The 18,153-nt window shown below is 61.5% G+C and overlaps 4 protein-coding genes across 4 annotated transcripts; 2 read left to right on the forward strand and 2 right to left on the reverse strand.

Moving 5' to 3' along the window:
- Positions 1 to 4,257: 4,257 nt before the first annotated feature.
- On the reverse strand, positions 4,258 to 11,270 carry ARHGDIA (Rho GDP dissociation inhibitor alpha). Its single transcript, XM_074160024.1, has 6 exons — positions 11,171 to 11,270; positions 7,564 to 7,773; positions 7,093 to 7,176; positions 6,670 to 6,746; positions 6,426 to 6,489; positions 4,258 to 5,999 (listed from the first exon to the last, which is right to left on the reverse strand). Exons 2-6 carry the CDS (start codon positions 7,751 to 7,753, stop codon positions 5,800 to 5,802), a joined length of 615 nt encoding a protein of 204 aa, XP_074016125.1. The 5' UTR covers positions 7,754 to 7,773; positions 11,171 to 11,270; the 3' UTR covers positions 4,258 to 5,799.
- A 275-nt stretch (positions 11,271 to 11,545) lies between these two features.
- Positions 11,546 to 16,269, reverse strand: ALYREF (Aly/REF export factor). Its single transcript, XM_074160221.1, has 6 exons — positions 16,039 to 16,269; positions 15,685 to 15,816; positions 13,265 to 13,412; positions 13,098 to 13,161; positions 12,779 to 12,959; positions 11,546 to 11,826 (listed from the first exon to the last, which is right to left on the reverse strand). The coding sequence occupies exons 1-6, from the start codon at positions 16,267 to 16,269 to the stop codon at positions 11,812 to 11,814; spliced, it is 771 nt and encodes a 256-aa protein (XP_074016322.1). The 3' UTR covers positions 11,546 to 11,811.
- Positions 16,270 to 16,403: 134 nt separating this feature from the next.
- ANAPC11 (anaphase promoting complex subunit 11) lies at positions 16,404 to 16,897 on the forward strand. The gene is made up of 2 exons (XM_074160267.1): positions 16,404 to 16,539; positions 16,622 to 16,897. The coding sequence occupies exons 1-2, from the start codon at positions 16,431 to 16,433 to the stop codon at positions 16,765 to 16,767; spliced, it is 255 nt and encodes an 84-aa protein (XP_074016368.1). The 5' UTR covers positions 16,404 to 16,430; the 3' UTR covers positions 16,768 to 16,897.
- Positions 16,898 to 17,139: 242 nt separating this feature from the next.
- NPB (neuropeptide B) lies at positions 17,140 to 17,683 on the forward strand. Its single transcript, XM_074160346.1, has 2 exons — positions 17,140 to 17,352; positions 17,555 to 17,683. Exons 1-2 carry the CDS (start codon positions 17,140 to 17,142, stop codon positions 17,681 to 17,683), a joined length of 342 nt encoding a protein of 113 aa, XP_074016447.1.
- Positions 17,684 to 18,153: the final 470 nt, after the last annotated feature.

The raw sequence follows: 18,153 nt of genomic DNA on the forward strand, positions 1-18,153 counted from the left end.
CCCTCGAACGTGGCACTGGGGCGGCCCCGCCGGGCGCGCACTGCGCCTGCGCGCGGCCAGGAGCGCGTGGTGGATTCTGACTGGGCCGCGTCCGCCGCCCTTTGACCCCACCCGGAAGGGAAAGGGGCGCTTCCGGCGCCCGAAGAGGGAAAGTCTGCGGGGCACGTGATGGCGTGGGACACGTCACGGCGCGCGAGGCCAGAGGTCGGGTCGAGGCCAGGCCAGGCCCGGCCCGGCCCGGCCCGGGGTGGGGGGGTGGAACCGGCCCCGGCCCCGGCCCCGGCCCCGCTCCCGCTATAGGGCACACCGGGCAGCCCTCAGGGCCCACCCCACCGGGGGGTGGCAGCCACTCAGTGTCATGGAGGCCCCGGTGCCCGCCACCCCCGGCTCCGAGCTGCCCAGAACCCCCCGCAGGGGAGCCCCGTCCTGATGTGCTGCAGCCACACCGGCCGTGGAGGCTGCAAGGAACGGGGGGAGCTCAGCATCGGTGGCTGCTGGTGGCCCCCGGTCCCAGCACGTGCTGCCCCAGGTGGTGGCGGGTGGGAGGCTGGGCACGGGGCATCTCATCCCCTGACCCCGAGCGGGAGCCCGTGGAGGGAAGGTTCCAGTTGAGACCGCGCTGTTCCGTGCCAGGCTTCACAGAATGACACAGAATGATATGGCACTGGAAGGGACCTCTGGAGATCATCTAGTCCAACCCCCTGCCAGAGCAGGTCCACCCAGAGCAGGTCGCACAGGAACGTGTCCAGGTGGGGTTGGGAATGTCTCCAGAGAAGGAGACCCCCACCACCTCTGGGCAGCCTCTTCCAGGGCTCTGCCACCCTCAAAGTGAAGAAGTTCCTCCTCATGTTTAGATGGAACTTCTTATGGTCAAGTTTGTGCCCATTCCTTCTTGTCCTGTCCCTGGGCACCACTGAGAAAACACCAGCCCCATCCTCCTGACACCCACCCTTTAAGTATTTATAGGTGTTGATCAGATTCCCCGTCAGTCTTCTCTTCTCCAGACTAAAAAGACCCAAGTCCCTCAGCCTTTCCTCATCAGAGAGATGTTCCAGGTCCCTCATCATCTTTTGCAAAGGGGACCACAAGAAATGGGTGCCGTGGCAGAGATGGTCCCGTTCCTGCCCTGCTCCAGCGTCTCCTGACACAGCCCTGGGGTCGGTCCCCGGGGCTGGGCTGGGGGAGGAGAGCCCCTGTGCCCCAGGCAGAAACCAGCCGGCCTTTGGCTGTGGCGTTGGCACTGCCAGCGCCAGGAAATCGGCGGGGTTGCAACAGGCGCCTCCGGTACACGCAGGCTGCCCGGCTGATAAGTGCTGGAGCGGGGAGAGGCTCCATCCCAGGCTCCCGGCCGCACCCTGAAAGCAGAGCTGCTGCTCTTTGCTCTCCTCCTGCTTCCCCCAGCAGGGGCTGGGCCCGGTGCCCCGGGATGGCGGTGACGGGAGCGAGGTGGCCCTGGTCGCTCGGCGAGGAGCAGTTGTACGTTGAGGAGCTTTGGCTGGGAGCGGAACTGGGCCCAGAAAGAGTCCAGTGAGGCTGTAGATGACGAAGCCGCATGGAGTAAAGTGCAGGCGCAGGCACGTCGGGCTGCCAGGGTGGGGATCGGCTGCTGCCATAACCAGATCCTGTGTTAATGCTCGGCCAGCTGGGAGCCCGTCAGGTTCCACAGGCAAGGGAGGGCTTGGGAACCATTGCCCTGCTGGGGTGGGGGTGGGGGAGTCTGCAGCGACGCTGCTGAAAGGGCCAGACCCAGCGTGGGGGCAGTTCCTTCCAGAAAGCCCTCACCTGACGCGTGGCTGCGCCGGCGGCCGAAGGGAAGCGGCACGTCCCGCTGCCAGCAGGTTTCTGGGGCTCGTGGCCACGAGCTGTAGTACCACGTCAGCAAAGGCAGTGGGGCCCGGTGTGGTGCCGGGGCACCGGAACGTGCGCTCAGCAGCTCTGGCAGGGCCGGCAGCGCTCACTGACACCTTCCAGGTGCTGTCACTCTCTTGATCTCGTATTCGGAGCTGGTCGGGGATCCCGCCACTGCCGAGTGCAGCGTCCTCATGCCACCTCCCCCATGAACAGAGTGCAGTTCTCTTGTTTTCCTTAAATCCCTTTAAATATAGGGGCTGTGAAAAATAATCTGAAGGTTGGAGTGCCTCTGCTGTGAGGACAGGCTGAGAGAGTTGGGGGTGTTCAGCCTGAAGAAGGGAAGGCTCCAGGGAGACCTTAGCGCCCCTTCCAGTCCCTAAAGGGGCTCCAGGAAAGCTGGGGAGGGACTCTTGATCAGGGAGGGGAGCCATAGGACAAGGAGAAATGGTTTTAAATTGAAAGAGGGGAGATTTAGATTAGATATTAGGAAGAAATTATTTTCTGTGAGGGTGGTGAGACCCTGGCCCAGGTTGCCCAGAGAAGCTGTGGCTGCCCCATCCCTGGAGGGGTTCAAGGCCAGGTTGGAGGGGGCTTGGAGCAACCTGGGCTGGTGGGAGGTGTCCCTGCCCAGGGCAGGGGGGTGGAACTAGGTGATCTTTAAGGTCCCTTCCAACATGAACCATTCTGTGATTCTATGAAATATCCTTGCGCGGCAGTGTCTGCCAGAGGAAACCCACATGGCAGGGCATCACCTGCCCCCCCATGGTGGCAGCACGTCTCCCCTGGTGTCTTGCTCCGTGCTGGGACTGTCACCTGGGCCAGTGTCTCATGTGATGGCCGTACCTTCCCTGGCACAGCAGGGCCAGGCCCATGGCCGGGGCTCTCCAGCACCACAAGACCTTAATTCACAAGTTCTCCCCTTCCCCTTGGCCTTGGCTCTCCCGGGCTGCCCTGTGACAACTGGGTGGAAGCTGTCACACTCGGGGAGGTGCAGTTCTCTGGTGGCAGCTGCTGAGCCAGCCCCAGGAGCAGCCACCAGACCAGAAAAGCTGCCCGGGTGGCTCTTGCGCAAGCTCTGGCCCCAAGTTTAGGTGCATCTCCCGGAATGGGCTGAGGCTTTTGCTTGGAAGCCACGATCATCTGTCCCACCTGGCCCCTACATCCTGGCCAGCCCGTGACCGGAGCCACGTGTCCCTCAGGATGCTCGTGGTGCCGACAGGAGAGCCCAGTCTGAGACCCCGCAGCAGCGACCGGGCTCCGGAGACATCACGGGGCAGCGAATCACCAACGTGGTCCCTCGGTGCCTCGGAGTGACAGCAGGTCGCAGCCGCCCCGGGTGTCCCCACCTTCGCGGGGACGATCTTAACAGAAAGACCAACGTCGGGCGTTTGGAAAGACTTGCCCAAGAGCCGGCGATTGCATCAGGCAGGATCTCGCCCTGACAGTAGCCGCCCGCAGAGCGGCTGTTGGGGGCCAGCACAGGGAGAGCCTTTGTTCGCTTTATCGGCACATCTGGGCTGGCTTCTAACCGACGTGACAGAGGGTGACAGAGGGTGACGCTGCGGCTCACGTCCCTGCGCCGTGGGGGGTCGGGGAGGGGGGGGGGATGGACATAGCTCTCAGCAGCCCCTTGCCGTGGGGAGTGGGCTCTGGCCTCTCGCCTGCCCCTCACCAGGGCGGGCGGGCGGCCCCTGCCCAGCGGTGGGTGCTTTGTTTGTCCCTCAACTTCCCTGCAGTTTCCGAGTCGTATCGTTTCCTTCAGCTGCGGCATCTGGAAAGCGCGGGACCGAGCAGAAAGGGGGTCTGTGCCGCCGGCTTAGCGGGTTCCCCCTTGTACTCGGAGCTCTGTCACCGTCACGAGTCCTTCAGAGCGGCAGCAGGGGCCGAGCCGTTGCTTCCGCGGCTTCTCATGCCCTGTAGGTTCTGTAAAGATTTGTTTCACGGCTACACTTTTCTTATCCTTAACGCAAACATACCACACGCTCTGTACACATCCGCAGGCTCTTATCACACATCGCCTCTCCTGGATTCCGTTCTCCCTGACGGCCTCCCTCATTCCTCTCTGCAGGAATTTCGCTTCATGCTCAGCGCAGGCAGGATAACCCGCCTGCTCCTCTGCTGGCAGAGACCCCCCCATTTTCCCTTCTCACCCCTCACACTGCGGGACAGAGCGAACGGCAAGGGACGGATCTGGATGACAAACACCTCCACGGGGGGTTCTTCCCTCTCCTCCTCTGGCAAGGACTGTCCCAGACCCCGTTTCACAGCCCAGCAAACCCAGGGATTCCGGTCTCCTCCCACCCCCGGTGTTTGCAGGAATCCCCCGTGGAACAGAAGTTCTGCCACTTCCCATCAAAGACCCGGAACCGGGAAGTTCCAGAAGAGAACCAGAGCGGGCAGCGGACGGTCAGTTCAAAGATTTTATTTAACTGTCATAAAAGGAGAAGCAGACGATGATTCCAAACCTGTTAACCCGGGTCTAGGATTTACAGACAATATGCACCAAATCAAATTAACAAAAAAAAAATCTCTCTAGGGGCGGGGCAAGGGAGAGTTAGAGGCAAAGACGTAGCTACGAGAAAGCCACATGTACTTGGTCCCAGTTCTAATACGACCTCAACGTGGTAGGATCCAAATCGGAGAGGGCTGCGGAGCCGGGAGGTGCCTGCCCAGCCCTCGGGGGGGGGGGGCGGTCCTGGTCCCCGGAGGGCTCCTTCGCCCCGAGCGCGGTGTCGGCGCAGCCGCGGTGGCCGGCTGGGTGTTGTGGGGCTCTGCTGCGGGCACGGGGCAGGTGAGTGTCAAGGCAATAAATACTGACAGGCCAGGCACAGATTTTAAAGGCAGAACAGATACTATAAGGCATTAACCGCTTCTGATACTTGTCCATTGCAAGCTCTTTGCTGATGGCATCAGGAGAGCAGCTGCGGAAACAGACCAGTCCATCCTCAGCCCAGGACAGCCAGGAGGGCAGGTGCTCCTGGGATTTCAGTGCTTTGCAGTCACCTCGGCTGCAAGGAGAAGTGTGAGGTGATGGCAACACCGGTGACTCCCGCGCCCACTGCCTCGCAGCCCCCTCTATGCCCCGGAGGCTGCCGGAGAGCTCGGAGCTCTACACAAGCAGGGCCGGGGGTCCTGCCGGGCTGGCTCCGGGCAGCGGGAGGGGCAGCCAGGCGTCACCCAAACTGTCACACCACCCTCCCCTCTGGAGATGTCCCGACTCGGGTGAAGATCGGACCAGCAGCAAAGCGGGAAGTTGTGAATCTTTCCTAATAACCCATGAGGGGCGTGACCAAGAGGAGTGCCATGCCAACAAACGGGGCAGGGGGGGGGAGTGGGGTAGGGAAGGTGGGGGGCGTTTAAAAAGTGTAACAGGGGCAGGGCCCCCTCCCTAGAGGATACGTGTTACACATTAAGGCATCATGGTTACAGGGAACATCCACAAATGAAGCTGCCAGCGTTCCCAGGACACTGACTGGGTGGGAGGGAGGGACCGGACATGATTTTAGCCAACAAAAGGGATTCAAGAGCTGCCTGGCATCAAAGTTCCTCAGCTACTTGGAGGCAGTAGCTACCCTGAGCTGTGCACAGGAAAGCCAAGCACAGGATCCTGCGCAGAGCGTAGGAGTCTCCCCCCTTCAGCACCCACCCCAACAGAGGAAGGTGAGAAGCAGCGAAGGGCCTGGGGAGGGAGCGAAGGCTCCCCCCTCTGCGCGGGGACAGCCCGGCCCCGGGACGGGCAGCTGGAGACAGATGCAGACAGCAGGGTTTGATCAATGCGCTCAGCGATTCTCTGGGGAGGGGGCACGTTACAAAACTGAGCTCTCTGGTCAAATCATAACAGGGGGTGAAAGGTAGGAGGGTTCCAATGTCAGCACTTTGGTACAGGGGGGGATTTCTACGGTAGCCACTGTCTGATTCACGCTCTCTGGGGTTTGGCCTCGGGAAGGGCTAGTCCTTCCAATCCTTCTTGATGGTCAGGTTCCACTCCCAGGACAGGTGGTCAGTCTTATCATCATCTGTGAACTTGGATTTGATGTTGTAGCTGCCCCGGGCCAGCATGCCCTTAGGGGCTTCTTCCATGGGGGTCAAAAACTCATACTCCTCTGCTCGGGGGCCATAGCTCCCAACCATGTACTCGGTCTTGTCAACTAGAAGGAGAGAGAGAGGTGTGTGGAGGCTGTTTAAGAGCCTCCCCTGCATTTGGGGCAAGAATAAGCAAATGAAAGATCTGTTGCTGCTACAGCAATCCAGAGCAGAGCTGTGAGAACGAGAATGTCACCCACATTAACAGCTCCCTTCACTCCAGGAGCGGCTCCTCCTGCAGGGAGCAGCCCCCCCACGTTAACACGGCGATCCAGACTCCGCCGGGAGTTACACACCAAGCCCCGTGGTGCGGGTGCAGCCAGGGCCGCAGATGCCACCCCGACACAGACCCAGGAGCTGTCACACGGACTCAGCAGCACAGAGGTGGCTGCAGAACATCCCCTCCCACCGAGAGCTGTGGGGCAGCGGCGGGCAAGCCCCCACCTCCGCAGTGAGCCCTCACACTGCCCCACTCACAGAGAAACACTTACTTTTCACGCCTTTCCGGAACGTGTGCTGAATGTACTTCAACCCCGACACAATCTCCCTGTTGACCTGCAGAGAGACAAGCAGGGACTGCAGGAGATGTCTCCCAGGGACACTGCCCTCCCCACCCACAGGAGGAGACAATTTTCCCCCATCACACCACTTTTTGGGGCTCAGGCACTCCCGACACTGGGATTACAGCAGTCCAGTGCTCCCCTCATTCTTCAATTTTCAGATCTGAATTCTTACCCTAAAGGAGATTTTTATCCGGTATTCCACACCCTCCTTCAGCACAAACGCTTGCTTCTTGTAACTCTCCAGGTCACCTACAAAGAAGGAAGAGGTCAGAATCCCTTTGTACTGGGGCAAATTTAAGTTGCGAGAGGTGACCAGGACTGTGTCTGCAGTAGCAGAGGATGACCCTTGCTGCCTGGACACGGTTTATCCATTTCATTTTGGCGTGACAGGAGCCTCCTTGCTGCACTGCCCACGCTGCCCGAGCGATGCCCTGTGACAGGACACTGCAGCGCAGCAACGCCATTAATTCAAGAATGTTCCTTTGCAGACGTCTGCTCTGAGGCTGCAGCCGTCTCGAAGGTGCCGTCGCTGTCTCTGCCCACCAGCTCCCACCCCTCCAGAACCAAGTGGAAGCTCTGGTTCTCCCTGGCTCACCCGTCAGGTCCAGCTCCAGCGGGCCGGGGGCAGTAGCGCAGACCAGGGTCAGTTTGGTCACCACCACGTTTGGAGCATTGGGATCTGGAAGACAAGGGAAAAGGCTGTTAAACACCCGTCCCTAATACCCACCAACGCAACTGCTTTTCCTTCCAGGGCACTTCTTCAAAGAGCAAGAAAACCAGTGAGAAGAAGACCACCCCCCTCGGTGAAGGTCTGGGCACCCCGCTGTGTCAGACCCAGCCTCCAGGCTCCCTAAGAGTGTCCCCCCACAAAAGGCAGAGTGTCGCCCTCCCAGTCCCTGGGCCTTATTCCATGGGCCAGAGATCAGCTTGGGGGGAGGGCAGACACAGGCCTTTATACTCCCGTCGAAGCGCAAAGGGCTGGGAGGGGAACAGCTCCTGGTGGGAGCAGGGAGGAGGCCGGGGGTGGCCGATGGAGCTCTGGCTGGAACCACGTCCTCGGGCTCACCTGCGGTCACAGTGACGGCACCAAGCAGCGCCTCCTTGTACTTGCGCAGGCTCTCGTCATCCTTGTCCAGCTCCTGGATCTCCTGGATGCTCTTCTGGGCAGGCGGCTTGTAGTTGACGGAGTGTTCGTCCTCCTCATTTTCAGCTGCAATCTGGGCCAGCTGCTCCGCCGTCGGCTCCTGCTCTGCCATCCTCACACCCGCGACTTACACTGAAGTGGGGAGGAGAAGTGTAACTGCCTGACACCCCCCCCTCCCAGCGTGGCTCCTCCCCAGCGGCGCAGCCCCAGCCCAACCAGGCGGCCCCAGAACTGCTCCCTGTGACCCCACACACGCAGACGCCATTTAATCTCATGGCACACGTGAACAACTGATTGGATTTCTCCCTGGTACTTCCCTATCAAACCCAGTCACTTGCTCTGTGCTCCTGTCCAAAACAGCCTCCAGCCTTCAAGGCTCCCAGAAGCGCTGAGCAAACACTCACTCAAGCATCCGTTTCACCGCTTGATCCCCTTATTGCAGGCCTTCATCTCGCCTCCAGGTGAGATTTCACCCCCCAAGCACTACAGGCTGCTCTCCCTCTGTAGGCTGAAGGATTCCTTCTAGGAACACCTGAACTCCAAAGACACCTACAGCTTTCAGGAAATGGAAGTGACGGACTTCAGTGAGAGCTTTAAAGAACTGAAGTCCCAAGTCACTGACTTCTGTTGACTCCTGAACTCCCTGCAATTGAGCCCTCTTTGAAAGCATGAATACAATAAACAAGACGCACAAGCAGCAACCCACGTGCACATCCCCGACAGCATCGGGTGCCTTTCCTCCCGCACAGAGCGCTGCATCTCACCGCCGCAGCCACAGCACCTCAGCTGCTTCTCCAAACACGCAGCCAGAGAGGAAGGAGACTCCCAATCGCACCGAAACTTTTCTGAGGGCCTCAGGCTCCTCGAATGAAGCATTTATTGGTAAACCTGAGCTTTTCCAGGTGTACGCAAGACCAGCCATCACGCTGCCAGACAAAGCGAAGTCAAAGAACCTGATCGCATGTGAACTGCCAGGAGAGAAGAGAACTGCACTCGAGTGTTCCATCTGTGCCATGCTGAGACCTCCAGCGAGCGCGTACCAATACACAGAGGGGAGGAGACCTGCAACACGGTCCTTCAAAGGGCTCAGCTCCCCAACGAACGCTGCAGCCGGGAGCAGGTGCCTTACGGGAGCTCAACACCCCAAACCTCAGGCATTGCTCCAAGACATTGGGAAGGAAACTCCTCCTCAGCTCCTTTTGAGGCTCGGGGTGCTCTGCTCATCACCTCGCACAGCAGCTCTCTGGTTCTTAAGACTCTTTAGACTCAGTCCCAGAACGCTGGAGCTGGTGCCTCCGCAGCTCCTGGGAGATGGCACAGACCCGCTGTGGACTCTGCCACGGCCAACGGGGCAGGGGGATCCCAGCCCGCGCTCAGCCCAAAAGCAAATTACGGGAGGTGGGGTCCTCAGCCGTGGAGAAACACCTACAGAAACAGCCCCGGGCACTTCTCAGATCCTCACTGACCACAGAATCCCACAGAAGACAGCAGGAGGCTGAACCACTTCCCACCCGTGAATTCACATTCGGCTGCCTTCGCTGCTTCCTCAAGTCAGCCGTTTCTCCTGGATTCTCCGCATTTTTCACACAGCACCAAGAAGCTTGCAGCAGTGAATGCAAGAGCCCCACCTTCTGCCAGACAGAAAAACTGCCAGGAACACAACCCTGCTTGTTTTCAGGCAGACAGCGGTAAACAGCAAGTTCTTCACGCCCCGGGATCAAGATCTCACGGCACGAGAGAAACTGGAGTTAGTCAGAGAGTCTTCAAATCAACTAATTGGCTTCGGACGTCCGTTAGGACACAGCGCAGCCGTGGACACGCAGCAGTGCCAATCTGAGCGGTCCCCACCCTTCCTTCTTCCCCCGTGGCACAAGGGAAAGCTTGTGCAGCCACGGAGCAAACTCGGTTGGAATTTAATCCAGTTCATAACCGTTTCTGCAGGGCTCGTTTCCAGCCAGATCAGTTCACTGCTCCGGTTCACTACGAGACTAAAAAGGCTGCTTGCACTGCGAGGACAGGGAACCAGAACTGCTGAAACTGGCTCAGGCTGCGCTGCCGCTCCCCACGCACCACGGGAGCTTGAGAGGATGGATCAGAGCTAAACCGGGCTCGGATAGTTCCCAGGAAAGCAGCAGGGGCGGGAGAGGGGACAAAGGAGTAACCGGTGACTCAGTGACAGTTCCCGAGGCTGAGCACTGTCCTCTGGCACCACTGGGAATTCCGAGGCAAAGGAATGTCCAGATAAAGCCACGGCACCACCCGCTCTGTCAGAGCATCCAAGAACTCACTCGCCTGATCCCTGCCCCTGGCTCCCGGCTCTGGGGATGGACAACTCTGGAAACACACTCCGCTGCCTTTCAGGGACTCGACCGCTTGGAGATGTAATATTCTATTTTAATTTTTTTTTTTGCTCATGAAATAACCCTGGGCTGCAGCTGGCCTACAAGGCGCTCGCCGTCAAGAGCAAAACCAAAGACATGGGCAGACGGTTCCGTACGCTCACAACTTCAGAAGCTTAAAAAATTCTTGCAGTCCCACCCCCAGGGTGCAAAGAGGCTGCAGCCACCCATGGTGCAGCGACCTCGGACACCACCGATAGCGCACCCCGTCCCTGCACATCGCCCACCCCCCCCCAGGGTGAAACACCACAACGAAACCATCTCCGCACAGCAGTTACAGGACAAGGATACCCGCGCTGGAAGAACGCTTGGAAAACCAGAGCAACAAAGCGCTCTGGATCAGACCTGAAACCCCCAAGGCAACAATTCAGCCACTTGGCGTGACCGAGGGTTCTCCTCGTCTTAAGAAAAGGAAGTTTCGATTTTCAGACTTGTTGCAGAGCCTTACGGGGCCAGGGCAGACCTCGCCATCGGCAGGCAGGGCTGCAAAGGTGGGGGGAGAACCGACCCCTCCTCCGGGATCCCAACTGCGGCCTTTGTGCCCGGTGCCCCGGCTGCTTTACCTCCCCTGCCTCCGGCATTACGGGGGATCAAACGGGCGCTTTAATCGCTGTAACACGGAAGGAAACCGACCCTGAGGAAGTCGCTTCCAAGTTCCTCATTTCGTAACCAGAAACCATTTATGGAAAATCTGCCCGAGACACACCGAGCACTCGGCCCCGCCGAGGCCCCCGCGAAGCACCGAAGACCCCGGAGTTCCTCTTCAACCGCCCCCGCAGCCGGCGGGGCGGGCCCGGAGCAGCGCCGGCTCCTCCGGGAGCACGCGCCGCCCCGAATCCCTCCGCTTTTCGCCCCAAACGCGGGCCCCGCGAGCACCGCTCCGTTCCGGAACGGCCCCCGCCGGGACAGCGGCGCTCCCCGCCCCCCGGAAGGTCGCGCAAGGGCACGGTGGGCCCCGCTCCCGCACCTCGGCCGCGCCCCGGCCCCTCCCGCGGCCCGGGGCTGGTGGGGCGCGGTGCGGCCCGGCACCAGCGGGGCGGAGGCGCGGCCCCAACCGCCCGAACCCGCCCCCGTCACGGTCCCGGTGCCCGCCGCTCCCCGGCCCCGCCGTGGACCCGGCCTCGCCCTACCGGCCCTGCTCGCTCTCCGCGCTGCGGTGACAACGCGCCCGGGATCCGCCCAGCCGCCCGCGCGCACCCCCGCACTTCCGGGACACGCCCGTCACTTCCCGTTATACGAGGCTGAACCCCGGGCGCCTCACTTCCGGCGGCGGCCCGGCGCGCTGATTGGCCCGGGGGAGGGGGGGGGGGGGGGGGCGAAAAGGAGGCGGGGGGGGGGCGCCCGATGGCGGGACGGAGCATAGAGTTGGGGCGGAGGCGGCGGGGGTTAGAGCGTCGCGCGGGAAAGCGCGCGCGGGGCCGGGGCGGTGGGCGTGGCAAGGGGCGTGGCGGTGGGCGTGGCAAAGGGGGGTCGGTGGGCGGGGCGAAGCGGAAGCGTCCACAGCTCTAGACACGGTTCTATTTTATTGACGGCGAAGGTGAAAAAGCCACCTTCGGCCCAACAGGCAACCAGTAAAATTTATCCCAAAAAAATAACTCGGTACAAAACAGGTCTGCGTCAGAATTAAAAAAAACCCTTTTAACAGGAGTTTTAAAACCTATCCCAGAACGTAAAAGTAAAACAAATCCACCGCGGTGTAGAGTGGCCGCCACGCCGCCCCCGCCGGGGAGCCGGGGCCAGATCCCAGTCCTTCCCTGCGCCCGCCGCCGCTTTAGCTGGTGTCCATCTGCAAGAGAGGAGAGGGGATGGCGTCACCGCACGTCGCCACCGCCACCGGTCACATCCCTACGGCACCCAGCCCCCCCACCCCCTCCTCCGGAGGCAGCCCCCGCGACCCACCATGACCCACCACAGCCCCCCCGGGACACACCAGTTGGAGCCCAAGCCCCGGGAGCGTCCGTTAGCCCTGGCACCGCCGCACCCACCCCGCCCCGCAGCCGGGAGCTGCCCCACTGCGTCCCCCACCCCCCACCCCGCTGCAGAGTGACCCCTATTTACACCCCCGCAACGCCACCGACTTTTTCTAAAACACCAGACATTCCATCGCCCATTTCTCTTTCTTTCTTTTTTTCTCCAGAATTCTGCTCATCCCACTTCTTCTGCGGTCTCTCCTCAGCTTTACCCCGTTCCTACAACCCCGACCCCGCCATCGTCATCGCGCACAGATGCGACCTCGGCTCTCTATCGAAATTCTAACATGGCTACGGCAGAGATGTCCGAGCTGGTTCTGGGGGCAGCACACAGCTCACGTGGCTCCGTACGCGAGGACTCGTGTCCGCCATCAGCACCCCTGACCTTTCCTCTTCTAACACCCCATTTAGTTATTTCACGATTCTTTCCTTTTTGGTTTTCAGTTTCTGCAGCCCATCATCTCTGTGGGTTTTGGAACTCAGCTCCTGTTCCCCACGGCTGTTCCAGCTACGGAAGAGCCTGCCCTGCCCCAGCCCCAGCGAGCGGGGGGACCTGGAAAAGGGGACGTTTCTTGGCTGTCAGTAACAGGAGGTGACAAAGTGTTCTGGAAAATAAAGCCAACTGCCAGACTAAGGCTTTAGAGGGACACGGCTTGAGCCCAGTGACCTGTAAAAACCCTTTCTCTTTCCTGCTGGCCCCAGGCTGCCGATGTTTCCCAGCACGAGATGCTGCAGGGAGCGTGGGGGCAGTGCCCAAGCAGCACTTACCCTGGCATTGTAAGCATCCAGCTGTGCATCTAGTTCTTCTGCAGAGAGTTGCTGTTTGGAAGTTCTTCCAGCTCCTCTGCCTCTCCCTCTGTTCCCACCACGAGTACCTCTCCTGTTGCCTCCTCCACCACCAAATCCTCCTGAACCACCGCGGCTTCTGGTCATGCCACCTCTGTTTACACTGTGATTTTTAAAAAGCAACCGGTTTAGTGCATTTCACAGGCCCGCAGAAGTTTGCCAAACAGGGAGACGGATCCACGCATCCCACACAGAGAAGGGCCGGGCACAGGGACTCTCCCGTGGCCATGCGGCGTCTCACCTCTGTGCTGGTCTCCTCTGTGTGTCGATCTGTGACGTGACCAGCTGGATGTTCATGGGGCGCCCTGGAGGAAGAGCACCCCGTGAGCCTGCGAGCGGGACGCAGCGCACGGGCTGCTCCAGCCGGTGACATCCCCGAGGGAGACGGGGGGACACCGTTGCACTCACCGTCCAAGGGGACGCCGTTGTACTGCTTCATCGCTTTCAGAGCGTCTGCCTTCCTTTCGAAATGCACGTCCGCTGTCCCTAGGCTGCGGCCAGATCTGTCATAGTGCACAGCTGCCTTCTTCAAGGTCCCAAACTCCGCGAAGAGCTCCTGAGAAAAAGAGGGAGAAGAGGACACACGTCCATCAGGGCTGCAAACACCCCACAGCCCAGAGACGGCGCCAGCAGTCGCCTACACACAACCAAGCAAGCACAGGGGCTTTTCAGAACATCATTGACAACTCGGGTTAAAAAGCACTGAGGAAAAAGGGGAGCACAAGCCCATCAGAAGGATTTCAGAAAGTTGCCACAGGTGGCAAAACCAAGCAGGACTTCATATTCACCACTTGCAGGGTGCACCTTTAGTCAGCTGAGTGGATTCAAGGGAAACGGCGGGTCTTTTTGTTGAGGCTGAGTCAACGGGGTGACTACACATAATCCAGACCCTAATCCTTTTCACAGAGGAAGAATGATCCCTATGAACGCAGAGATTCATGAGATCATCACAGGGTCATTGTGCTGGACTTTTTTTTTTTTTTCTTTCCCCTTAAACCTTTACTAGACCCGCTGCAATTTAAAAACGCACCACAAAAACTGAGATTAGGAAAAGCTCTTCACTGAATTATGTCGTTTAATGTCACAGAGGATGGAAACAAAGAGGCGGCAACGGAGCCACCAATTTTGTTTCGCAGGTGCTAGGTTTAGGAAGTCAACACAAACACCTCACCTTGGAAGGTTTCTGCTACACCCTGTGCCTCAGAAGCTCAGCCCCTGCACCAGAGCAGCCACGCGCCCAGAGGGATAGGCCACCTTCTCCAGCATCTGCTGCAAAGCCCAACGCCACCCAGCTGTCCCTGCTCTCGCTGCCCGAGCATCGCAGGGAGCACTAGAAACGTTCTCCCACTCTCCTAAACCAGCAGCGCTTCAGGCAGGGCTGATGGCCACCTCCTCCCTTGGACTCATTCACCAGAGGTGAACGTTACGTGGCACTCGATAGAAGGTTTCTGGAAGAGCACAGCAGCAGAGCTCAGCCACTGCTCCAGAGCTCCCCTGGGCACGGCGGAGAACGCAGGTTCCTCCCCAGCAGCAGGGAACGCTCCTGCCCAGCACCTCCTGAACAACCAGGGTTCCTTCCAACCAACACATCGCAGTAATGACGCCATTAGCATGAAAACAAAGCAAGCAATCACCGCATCTTAGGTGGTGCTAAATTACGGGATGGGTAGTAACAAATAGGTGTAGAGCCATTCAGTCAGCTTTGCCGCTAAATAAACCAGATGTGGAAATTTGTCCACACCTTGGCCCAAGCCACCACACAAAGCACAGGGGCTGGTTAAGCTAAGATGATGCCACAGAGCCACGTCTTACACATCAGAGCCTGACCACAACAAACAAGAAACTTATTTAAACCAAGTCTGAAGTTATATGAGGAAAAGAGGTGGTTTTAAGCACATTACCCAGTAACTAGGTGACCTGAAAAAGCCCACTTCCAATTCCCCAGGCAGAGCCAGATTGGCGCGTGGAGTAACTGGAATGAATTAGCCAAATAAGCAAGCATAAAAGTGGTGGTTTGTTTCTGCCTGGTGAGGACGTGAGGACCAGAAACCCATTTAAAAGGAAGTGCTTTGCAGCATGCCTGAGCCAGCACAGCCCCTGTGGGGACATACCTGGGCTCGGCAAATGTTTCTTTCTGCACAACTCACAGCCACTGGTGACCGTGTCCCCAGGGCTGGGGGAGGACTGTGCCTCGTCCCCTCACGACCCAGACAGCCATAGGGATCAAGCGCACTGCACAGCCGGCAGAAAGAATCCAGCAGGTTCTGGCCCAAAGCACCGTTGAAAGAAGGGATAGGACAGGCAGCTCGGCTGGAGACTGAGCACAGCAGGGACCACAGACACTGCGGCGCAGGGGAGCGCACGCTCCCTCACACAGAACCCTCCCCACTTACACCAGTGGGCTGTAGGAACACCCCAACGCTCCACAGAACATGACTGTAACAAAGGTGTGCAAACAGATCCCGTAAAACCAGAGCACACAAATAAACACACTGCGCAGTTACGGAATTTCTGCAGTTATACAGCCCTTAAGAGCTCACACCGTCTAAACTCTTGAGCCACAGCTAGATCGAGCCCCACAGCTGGATTCTCCCACCCCTGCGCTGTGGCAGAGCCACTCACAACACGACCAGCCACAGCCCTGCTGGAGACGGCGGTTTTTCCAAATTACGGCCTCTCGAGAACACCAGACCCGCTGCAGGACCGGCTCCCGCGGCACAAGACCCCGGCACACAGCAGAGCCCATTCATTCGGGGAGCTCCCAGCACGCCCGGCCTCCCCAGCTATGAATTACCCCCCGTATCGCTGCTCCCCAGTCCCAGCCCCACCTGGATGTCCGCATCCGAGACGCCGAAGTCCAGGTTCGAGACGAGGAGCTTCCCGCCGGTCTCTACGCCGGCCCCCGCCCCGAAGCCGCTGTCGAACAAGTCGTGCTGCCACTTCTCGGGGAGCTGCTTCGGCTGCAACGAGACCGGCACCTCGTTGACCGCCGCCGGGACGATGGGCCGCCGCCCGCCCGGCCGGGAGCGGACAAAGGGCCGCCCGGCGGGCCCGCCCCTTGCCCCATCCCGCCGCCGCCGCCGCCCGCCCCGCCAAAGGCCCGGCCCCGGTCCGGTCCCCTGCGGCGCGGCCGAGCCCCGCGGGCGGCCGCACCGCCCGCCCACCCCCACCGTGCTCCATACCCGGCTGTAGGGCGCGGGCCGGTTCCTGCCGCCGCCCCGGGCCATCACCGGCCTGTTCCGCACGGGGCCGCCGCCCGCCCGCCCGGCTCCCACGCCGCCCCGGCCGGGCCCGCCCCCGCGGGTGGCGCCGCCCCGTCCCCGGCCGCCCCGGCCGCCGCCTCGGCCGGCCCCGCGCTGGCTGCGGTTGAGCTTAATGATATCGTCCAGGGACATGTCCATCTTGTCGGCCATGATGGCGGCTCCGCTCCGGGGCCTGCACTTCCGGCCGCGCTGCGCCGCCGCCGGAAGCGGAAGAGGCGGGGTCAGGAGGGAAGGCGCGGGGGCCGCGCGCTCTTGGTGCGCGTAGCCTTGTGGGTCGGGGAGGAGGGGGGCGGGACTTCCGGCGGGGCGGGATGCGGGTGCGCGTGCGGAGCTGGCATGGCGTCGCCTCCTGGCTGTGGGTGGCTAACGACGAGAACTGCGGGATCTGCCGGATGGCCTTCAACGGCTGCTGCCCCGACTGTGAGCGCCGCGGCGGGCGGGCGGGCGGGCGGGGCGGCGGCGTTGGCCCTGGGCCGGGCCTGACGGCGTGTCCGTGCCTCAGGCAAGGTTCCCGGTGACGACTGCCCGCTGGTGTGGGGCCAGTGCTCGCACTGCTTCCACATGCACTGCATCCTCAAGTGGCTGAACTCGCAGCAGGTCCAGCAGCACTGCCCCATGTGCCGCCAGGAGTGGAAGTTCAAGGAGTGACGGCCGGTACCGGCGCACCGGGGGGCGGGGCGGGGAAAGGGAGTTGGACGGCGGTGCCGGTACCCGCCGACCGCTCTGCTCCGCGCTCCCGGCCGGGCCGCCCTCAATAAACGTGCAGCCCCCGACCGCCCCTCCGGTGTCCGGTGTGGTTCTGCGCTCGGGATGGTTGCTGGTGCTGGGCTGGGAGAGTGGCGGTGGCGGAACCCGGCCCCTCGGCGACGCGGGGGAGGCTGCGGGGCCGCCGCCGAGCGGCTCCTTGACCGCGGAGGGCGGGTGGGCGGTGCGGCGGGGCGGGGGCGGGCGAGGCGGGCCCCCCGCCCGGCTATAAAGGCGGCGGCGGCGGCTCCTGAGCGCTGCGCTGCCGCCGGCACCATGCGCGCTGCCCGGTGGCTCGGGCTGGGGCTGCTCCTCTGGCTCTGCCGCCCCGCCGAGCCCTGGTACAGGCCGCCGGCCGGACCCCCCCAGTACTCGGTGGGCAGAGCCTCGGGGCTGCTCTCCGGGCTCCGCCGCCCGCCCCACACCCGCCGATCCGACACCGACGGCACCGCACTGCTGCACAGCCCGCCCGCCCGGCTCCACGCCGCCGTGAGTACCGGGGCGGCCCTGGGGGCTCGGTGGGCGCTGGGGCTGCTCCCCGCGGGACGCTGGGCATGGATCAGGGCTGGAGCCGGGATCCTCTGCCTGCCGGGCACTGGGGCTCAGCCAGGGCACCCCGGTTTCCCCCGCCAGCACCGGCCGGTGCTGCGTGTCCCGGGGATCCCGGTCCCTGCTGACGGTCTCCCTGCAGGCACTGTGCGTGACGGATGTGGCCCCCGAGCTGCGGAGCTGCTGGGAGCTGCCTGGAGTCCCCAGCGCTCTCCGGTGTAAGGCAGACGTGACCGTGTCCTTGGACCCCATGGAGTGTGCGGATGCTTGAGATGACACCGGTGGCTCCTTGGTGACAATAAACATGCTTGAGCTGGCTCCATTGTGTCTGTCCTTGCAGGGGAGAGAGGTGCTGTGGGGTGGGGGGAGCCCCCTTCTGTGGCTGCCCCGGGTCAGACCCAACAAAGCCAGAGACGGGCTGGATGTTGCGCTGGGGGCTCCGGAGATGTTCCGGGTGAGAGGGCAGTGACAGCCCGGCTGGGAGCGCAGGAGGGGTGGCTGCAACAGAAGTGGGGCTGGAGCTGAGCGTGGTTCCCCAGCCAGCACCTGCGTGGGGATCCCAGTGTCCCTGGGGAGACAGGCAGCCCCATCCCCTGCCTCCTCGTGGGCATGGTGGTGCCCACCTCCTGCCACCCACTTCCGCTTGACCTCTGGGTTCCACCAAGCCACTGGGACCCTCGACAGCACCGGGGTGGTTCTGGCATCACAGCCCCTCTGCGCGGCTCTTACCCCCCCCCCCCA

This window comes from Numenius arquata, chromosome 17, assembly GCF_964106895.1.
Source record: "Numenius arquata chromosome 17, bNumArq3.hap1.1, whole genome shotgun sequence".
NCBI lineage: Eukaryota > Metazoa > Chordata > Aves > Charadriiformes > Scolopacidae > Numenius > Numenius arquata.